The sequence below is a fragment of the Mastomys coucha genome, unplaced genomic scaffold, assembly GCF_008632895.1.
Source record: "Mastomys coucha isolate ucsf_1 unplaced genomic scaffold, UCSF_Mcou_1 pScaffold13, whole genome shotgun sequence".
NCBI lineage: Eukaryota > Metazoa > Chordata > Mammalia > Rodentia > Muridae > Mastomys > Mastomys coucha.
In genome coordinates, this window is record NW_022196895.1 from 70,969,707 (window position 1) to 70,978,898 (window position 9,192).

Consider the following 9,192-nt stretch of genomic DNA (forward strand, 5'->3'; position numbering starts at 1 on the left):
AACCACATGGTGGCTCACAACCACCTGTAATGAGATCTGATGCCCTCTTCTGGTGCATCTAAAGACAGATACAGTGTACTTACATATAATAAATAAACAAATCTTTAAAAAAAATATTTTTCATTTCTTTACAGAAGCATTGTTAATGATGATATTTCTTAAAAGGTAATGTCTGCTCATTGTAATAACTAACTAAAATGGCGGATGTGTACATAGATAAAAATATATAATTACATTGTCAAAAAGATATAATCAATGATAACATGTTAGTGATTTAAATTTTTTTATTTTATATCATATGTAGTAATTTTTTGCCTGCATATATGTATTCACACTATGTGTATGTGTGGTGCCCAGTGGGGCCAAAAGAGGATGTCAGACTCTTTGGGACTGGAGTTATGGACTGCTGTGAGTCTCTATAGAGTTGAGGGGAACTGAACCTGGATCCTCAGTAAGAAGAGAAAGAGTTCCTAACCTCTGAGCTATCTTCTGTTGGTGATTTTTACCTCCAAAATCGTCGGCCAGGTCCCCTGCCTTTCCCTCTGTGTTAGGTAGAGTTTCTATGGAAGGTTTATTCATATCACTGTTCATCACTGAAGGAAGTCAGGAGAAGAACGCAAACAGGGCAGGGCCTGATGCAGAGGCCATGGAGGAGTGCTGCTTACTGGCTTGCTCAGCCTGCTTTCTAATGTAACACAGGACCACCAGCCCAGGAATGGCACTGGCCACCATGAGCTGGGCCTCCCCATCAATCACTTACAGGCTTGCCCACAGCCTCATCTTATGGAGGCATTTGCTCTGTTGAGGCCCCCACTTCCAGGTAACTTTAGCTTGTACGTCAAGGTGACTACAAGACGAGCTGCCATACCCTCCCTGACCATCCCTCTCTCCTACCTTTCTCCCCAGTAGCTGCCAAGTCTTCCCCTCCTCCTTCCCCTGCTTCTCCACCTCCTTTGTAAACTTCTTTGTTTAAATAGAAATTATAGGGCTGTACTCGCAGTTCCTCTGTATATTGCATCACATTTTATGGGTGGGTGAGCAAGAATTTCCCTCCTCTTCGTGGTTGCTTAAGTCCTGGTAGAATACATCTGTATTGTGAGTGATACTCTGGCAAGCCAGTGAGTGGAAACTGCCCTCATTTGTACTCTTCTCCATGACCTGACATGACCAGGTCAACACTTACAGGGTCTTTCAGTTTCATGAGGTCCTTTACTAACTGTTGTTAGTACCTGCGCTGTGGGCGTCCTGTGCCAACGAGTTCAAGCCTGTTCGCCATTATCTCTTCTGTCAGGCTCAGGGTATCTGGTCTTTATGTTGCGGTCCTTGATCCTTTTGGAGTTGGGTTCTGTACAGGGTGATAGATCTGGATTTATTCTCATTCTTCTACATGTAGGCCTCCAGTTTGATCAGCACCATTTGTAGAATATGTTCTCTTTTCTCCAGTATAGTTTTGACTTCTCTGTCAAAAACCAGGTGCCTGTAGGTATGTGGAATTAATCTGGGTCTTCATTTTCATTTCATTGGTCAGCATGAGTCTTTTCTGTTTCCAAATGAAGTTTTTGGCATTTGCTTGATGCATTTCTGGGGGAATTATGTTGAAGTTTTGATGGGGATCCCATTGAATCTGTAGATTTGACTTGGATTATTTCTTCTTCCTCTATATCTGTTATTGATACCTTTGGTTCTTTCAGAGTACCCCCATATTTTCTGGATGTTGGTCTCTTACTGTGGTTAGTTAATGTGTATGCATATTTTTTAAAAACAATATTGGATGTTATCTTTAAATTTTTTTCTGTTCTTGCTGGGCATGCCATGTGTCTAATTTTTAGCAGTCCAAATACTGAGGCAGGATGATCGCAAATTCAAGGCTGGAATGGGCTTCATGATGAGACCCTGTTTATAAAAACAAACAAAAAATTCTGTTCTCATGGATCATCTAATTATCACATTTAATTTTTTTTGCTTTTTATTTATCCTTATTTTATGTTTTCTTTCTTAATTTATGTATTTTCACATCACTTTGTTATATGTTATGAATTTTCTGTTCATTTGTTACTCATCTTGTAACTTCATGCTATATTTCATTATATAATAGTATTTAATTTTAACTATATTATTACTATATTTTTTTTTTATTCTTTTCACTTTGTTTCTTATATAAGAAAAACCTCCCATTCTAGGTGGTAGCCCATGGATATACTCTTAGCATTAAGAAGCTGAGACTGGAGCATCATGAATTTTCAAAGCTAGAGATAATCTATCAAGACAAATGACACGTGGCATAATTTTGGGGTTTTTTTGTTTTGTTTTGTTTGTTTTTTTTAAAGATTTATTTATTATTATATGTAAGTACACTGTAGTTGTCTTCAGACGCACCAGAAGAGAGTGCCAGATCTCATTACGGGTAGTTGTGAGTCACCATGTGCTTGCTGGGATTTGAACTCAGGACCTTTGGAAGAACAGGCAGTGCTCTTAACCCCTAAGCCATCTCTCCAGCCTGTTTTGTTTTTTTGAGACAGGCTGTTACATAGACCGAGCTGGCCTAGAACTGTTCTCCATTCTCCTTTCCTGAGGATGCTTCCTGAAGCCGGGGTAGGTGGGGGTAATTAAGCCCGGTATGGCGTGCACACACTGACTTCTTTAGCTACTGGGTAAATGGTTACTTTTTAGTGCTCCAAGGACATTAAAAGGTTATATTCTTTGCTCAGTGGTTTGAAGTAATAGCATATGGTATGTTTAATTCAAAAATCCATGTTCTGCAATCAGTTCTTTTGATCTTTTTGAATGGTTGTGGCTTCACAGAAGCGTTGCTTTGTGAGTGGAGCATCCTCTAGAGATGAGTCTCCGAGTGTCTCCTTTCCTTTGTTTCCATGTGGTTACATACTTTATTTGTACTCTGTTACTCAGTATCATGTCAATTCCTGTTAGAATTTTTATAGATGATATGCTAAAGTTTAGACTCTCTTAGTGACAGACTTTACACTTTCTGCAATACTGTATCTTTTTATTCATAAATGTTTCCACTTTAATTCAGATTTCTGGTGGCATTCAGTCAAGTTCAGTATATATCAACCCAAATATCTTACATACTTTAGGCTCATTGCTGGACATTTTTTACATTTATTTATTTATGTGTGTGTGTGTGTGTGTTGTGTGTGTGTGTGATGTGTGTGTGTGTGTGTGTGCGCACGCACGCGCGCTCATACCTGTATGTGGGGTTCAGAGGAAAACTTGTGGAAGCTAATTCTGTTCAATGTGTGGGCCCTAGTGATTAAACTCATTTAAAAAGGTTTAAAGAGGCAGTAGCAAGCTATGGCTTACACTCACCATGTTAAACAATAACAGCCCAGATAACTGGGCCACTCAGAATTGTATAACTGCAAAAGATTGGAGAGGTTTGCTGACAGCCATTCTGGAGCTTGGCTTATTCAGTAGAGCATGAGACTCTTAATCTCAGGGTTGTTCAAGCTCCACAGTGGGCTCCAACTGTAAAATAATATGAATTATGCTTGTTTCCATCTAGGTTCAGATGAATGAGGCTCAAACTATGATTTGTATATTAGGCTTCACAATGCCTGGGATTGCCGCTCATATTAGACTGGCTACTTTCTCAACTGTGCTCCCCAGATACTTGCTGTTTGATCAACTGTGCTCCCCAGATACTTGCTGTTTGATCAACTGTGCTCCCCAAATACTTGCTGTTTGAATTTTCCCGGGTTATCTCTGCTCCAGTGGTCTAGTGTCCTGGGGAGCCATTTTACTCAGGTCTACCATGACCAGTGAGACCTCCTGTTTGCTCCATCTGCTCCTCCTCTTCTTTCTCTCTCTCCTTTACCTGCTGAGCCATCACACTGGTTAAGTATTTCTAAACATTGTATTTGTTACTATTATAACTGGAACTAGGTCTACTTTTTATTCTTTATCACTTGTATATAAGCAGGCTTTTAATGTAAGTGAATTTGTTGGTGTATGTTATTGTGCACAGCGATGCAGTTCATAAAGACATTTTCATATACAGATATTTCATGAACTTTGACACCCTGCCCGCACTCCCTGTCTCCCCCTTCCATTGTTCTTCTTCATCCCCTCAAACAATCTCAGTGCCACTTCCACATCCCTTACACATACGTGACTTTAATGTACTTACAACACTTGTCTGAGTGTGACCGACTTTCCTAAAATGGTGATCTGCACTTGGGTCCGCTTATCTGCAGTGATACTATTTTATTGTCCATGGCTGAGTGATAGCACATTTTCTTTATTGACCTTTCTGTTGATTCTATGTCTTGACCCTTGAATGTTACTGCAAATAGATGTGTGAGTGTTTCTGGCTTGTTAATTCAGAGTCCTTTGGTGTATACTCGGGAGTGATGAAGCTTGGCCATGCAGCAGTTTAGATCCATACTGATCCCACAATGGCTGGACTAATGCACATTCCCACCAGCAGTGTAGAAGGTCACCATCACTCGCCATATCCTTCACAGCATTTGCTGCTGCTTGTTTTCTCAGTGGTAGCCGTTCTGCCTGGCGTGAGGCAGAGCAGGGCTTCTGGTTCTTGGTGGTGGAGCTGGTCCAGCACCCTTAGCTAGAACGTGCCTTGATAATGGGGTGGCTGCCGCAGAACCTTCTCCACTAGGGATATAATTAACATGTCATTTTACAGTGTTTAGTAGTTAAAAATGAAAAGAAACTGGTGAAAATAATTATAATGATAGTTGAAGCTTATGTTCTAAATACTTCATTTTAGCATAGAAACAATGTGAAAACATGAGACATTTTATTCTTGGGTGGTCATAGTGTGTGTGTGTGTGAACAATCATCAGAATCCTCAAATAATGAACTTGTTTTGTTTTTAATTAAGAATATATTTCCCAGTGTTGAGCATAAATGTATAGAATGCTTACGTTATTGGTAGCATGGTCCTAACTGTGTGTCTTCTTTCCAAGCTGGTCTCTGGACTGTCTTCACGCTAGGCGGGGTGGGCAGCAAAGCGGCCGCCTCTCCCGAACTTACTTCCCCTCTGGCCAACCAGAGTCTCCTGCTGCTCTTGGTGCTGGTGAACCTGACGGATGCCCCAGACATACCAAACCCCTACAGACAAGCCGTCACGTCATTTAAGAACACGCAAGGTTTGTGGTGGTTTTCCCTTGAATGACTTCTTAGTAAGCGGAGGCTTGTCTTCTCCATTCTGTTTATCGGTATATAGTTTCTAGGATGAGTGTCAGAAAAACTTGGAGTGTGTTTTCTCAGGCAGGTCAAATAAGACTTAGAGGAATTCTGTGGTCCTTTATGTCTATTAAATTTACATTTCTTCCAGAGACAATCAGAGTAGTCTGAGTTTCAGTGCTAGGGAAAAGAATTAGCCTGTGAAACCTGTATGACAGGCTGCTTTAAAATTCTAAAGTTAAAGTTTCATAGGACTAAATATGATAACGGAAATAAACAAACTTTTTTTTTTTCCTTTTTTGGTCCAGGGGCTTTGTGGGTTGTCTGTCTTGCAGCCTTCTCATCCTGCCTATGACGTAGGGAAGCAGCATGGGTAACAGGAGGGAGCAGTTGGGAGTCTGCCCCAGGAAGGAATGTGGAGAGGGCGTGCGGGGAGGGGGCGTGTGCTGTAACTACCACCCCTAAAGCAGACCGTAAACAGGTTGTCCCATGCTGACGATGTAGCTGGGTGGTAGGAATCAGAAGTTTGTCCTCTGAAAGGAAGGGTCCTGTGGTGCATGCTTGGATGGCCAGGGTACGTCCAGCACTCGTGCAGTATTAAGATGAGGAAGAAGTGAAGTTCTTGGGCAGGACTGTGACCGGGTCTGCTTCCCTGGCCTGTGCTAACTGCTCACAGTCAGAGGACTGGGGTGCCACGGAGTCAGAACTTTCTCCCTTTTGAAAACATGTGTAGAGTCCTTATCCATCTGTGCCACTGTAATAAAGTACTACTAAGGCTAGGTGTAAGAAACACACATTTATCTCCCGCTGTGCTAGAGACTGGGGCATAGATGATTAGAGACCCAGAGTTCAGCATCGCTGAGCTAAGGCCCATCTCCACTTCTAAGACGACGCCCCGAAAGCAGATTCTTGCCTGGGAGGCAGGATGGAAGGCTGAAGAGCGACTGCTGCAGGAAGCCTGCTTTCTCAAGGCCAAAGCCCTCACAAGGGAGGAACACGCATGCCCAAACCACTTCCTGAAAGTCCCGCTGCTCCTGCATGGGTGGCTAAGATTTTACATGCATTTGGGGAACACAGGCATTGAAGCCGTAGTGCAAGTGGGGAGTCATTCGAGTTCAGCGGATGGAAATGGAAACCCGGGTGTGGTTTTCTGCTCCACTGCTGTCCTCAGTTTCTTAGCGACAGTGTTACCTCAAGGCTAAGAAAGCTCGTTTTGGAGCTGAGCTGACCTGGGTTCACGCCACACTCTGGTCATTTTAGGGTGAGATCTTTGGCAGGAGCCCTCAGGTGGGGTGTCTGCAGCATGGATATACAATCATACAGCACTCTACGTAAATTTACCAAGCAGGAGCCGGGTGTAAAGCACAGCAGGGACTCACTGTATGGTGCTTACGATGTCCACACTCGAGACTTCAGAACTGGACCGTGTCTCAGATCGTCCTTTTTTGAGAGACCGCTAAGTAGCACAGCAATGCTGGGTACTGACACCAGAGTCAGGTAGACTGTAATCTCTGTCTCAGGTGATTTTTAAAAAGTAAAAGAGCTTTTACTGTAGTGTAGATTCACCAGTCATGGCCGTTACCTGAGAAGAAATGGTAACTTAGGTCAGTCTGCGTCTGCTCAGAGTATTTGGGAAATTTTATTAAATGTCTCTGAGCTTCTGTTTCATCATTTCCAAAGTTGGACAGAATAATGGCTCAATTGTTGTACAGATTAAATAAGGGATAATAGACATGAACCATCTGTACAGTGGCTCCTTCCTGCCACTTGCTGGCTCAGCATGTGTAGATGGTGTGGATACTCTGAGAATACATCTATGTCAGTGAACTCAAGTGCAGCATAGGCTACTGAGCGCTCCACTCTGCTCTCACTGTAGAGGACTGCCGTGTCCAGACTCCTCTCCTGTGACTCCTGTAGAAATTATGTAATATTTACATATTCTCTGAGATGTTCAGATAGCAAGTTATGGCAGGAAAGGTTTATTCTGGCTCATGGATGTTTCCTGGGTTCAGTCCACTATGGCAGGAACTCTGGTGGCAGCAGCTTGAGAGACATTGGATCTGCAGTCTAGAAGCAGAGAGTGCTGGATGCTGCACTCACTTTGCTGTCTCCTCCCTAGTTACTGTCTCCTCCCTAGTTACTGTCTCCTCCCTAGTTACTGTCTCCTCCCTAGTTACTGTGCTTTTATGTAGAGTGGGACCTCAGCCCATGAAACAGGACTGTGTGTAAGGTTGTTCTTCCTACCTCAGCTAACCCAATCTGGATAATCCCTCACAGACATGGCCAGCTCAGTTTTCATGCTACTCTTAACTTCATCGAGACTGACCATTACCACTCCATCCTTGTCAGCTTGACACCTAACTACGTGAATCTCCAGCTGTAGCCTTTCACTTTCCCTGCTGGCTCATGGCCACCTCATAATTCACAATGCATTGAGTCCCCATGGTCTCTAACAATTCCAACATGGCCTACAATTCAAATTCAGAACTCATCAGAGACTCAAGACAGTCTCAGCTGTGAGCTCCTGTAAATCCAAAACCAAGCTGCAGACTCGCAAGACAACACGAGCCCTTGCAGCACCATTCCTGGAACCTGTGCTTTACTGACACAGCCAGAAGGTTTGAATGGCTCTGGCCCTGCCACCTGCAGGAAGTGCTATCTGTCCTCTGGGCCATCTGCACTCTGGTCCTGGACCTTTCCCTAGCAGACAGCCTACAGTTCTTGTCTGCCCAACAAGCTGTGTTGTTCTAGTTTAAGTCTGTTGCTGTAATAAAACACTCTGACCAAAACCAACTAGAGAGGCTCTTCCAGGTCACAATTCATCACTAGAAAAGTCTTGACAGGAACTCAAGGCAGGAGCCATGAAGCCAGCTTTCTGACTTCCACATGCATGTGCACACACGTGCATACCCCTGCAATATGCACTGTGTACACTCAAACATGCACACACAACTAATTACTCAATTAATTAAATTTAACTTCACTTAGATTCTCAAGATGACTGAGCTGTGATTTATACTTTTGATCATTCAGAAACTCTGCTAAAAGTTTCTTTAACAGTTGTAGAACTATTTTTAAGTGTGTGTGTATATATTTGTCTTAGTGTGGGTATGGGCTTGTGTGTGTGCAGGTGCTCATGGAAGCCAGAAGGTATCTCTGAGCTGGACTTACATGGCCGTGAGCCACCTGAGCTCAGCATACGGAAGCAAACTCAGGGCTCTGGCATAGTCATTTGCATTTCAACACCAAGCCTTCTCTCCAACCCTTTAAATTTCCCTTTAAATAAAAGAGTGAGGTAGTTGCCTTAGCTCATGTTTCATATATTGATTTTTCTTTTATTTTAAAACTAAGTCATATGCTGATGCTTTAGCTATTTTTCTTAAAAATGGATTCCTAGTTTTCCTGAGTGCTTCAGCCATGGTTTACTGTTTGAAGTGCCATAACTACTCTGTGTAAATACACAACTCAGAAAGTCCTCACGGGGTCTTCTTATACACTTTCATGCTGATTTTCTGTATTTCAGACAGCAGCCCGTTCCCATCATCAATTCCACATACCTTCCAGATCAACTTTAACAGTCTGTACACAGCCCTGTGTGAACAGCAGACGTCTGACCAGGCGACGCTCCTCCTGTACACCCTGCTGCACCAGAACAGCAATGTCAGGACGTATATGCTGGCCCGGACAGATATGGAGAACCTTGTAAGTCTCAAGGCAAGCATGCCGGGGAAGTGCTGGCGCATTGCGGAGGGGTGCACTTTCTTTCCCAAGAGGGTCAGGGTGTTACCCTGGTGGCCATTCAGGTGGTGCTGGAGAGACTGATGGGAGATGTCCCCAGACTGAGGTAGACCTGAGCGAGCAGCCTAGGTCGGAGTGACAGAGCCTTTGTCCTTGAGGTCCTGAGAGCCACCTCTTGCCCAGGTTCTCCAAGCAGCATCCTCTGCAACCCAAGGGCATTTTTATTTCTTCTTGTTCCTTCCAGCTGATGACAGCCTTGCTGATAGTGATGAAAGTCGGGGGGGGGGG

The 9,192-nt window shown here is 43.4% G+C and overlaps 1 protein-coding gene across 3 annotated transcripts in view; it reads left to right on the forward strand.

The window, feature by feature from the left end:
* Dym (dymeclin) overlaps positions 1–9,192 on the forward strand; it is a 265,175-nt gene that overhangs the window by 87,649 nt on the left and 168,334 nt on the right. For all 3 annotated transcript variants that reach the window (XM_031366051.1, XM_031366049.1, XM_031366050.1), the window contains exons 9-10: positions 4,947–5,129; positions 8,690–8,868. In XM_031366051.1, the coding sequence (XP_031221911.1) occupies positions 4,947–5,129; positions 8,690–8,868 (362 nt within the window). The remainder of the gene's footprint in view (positions 1–4,946; positions 5,130–8,689; positions 8,869–9,192) is intronic.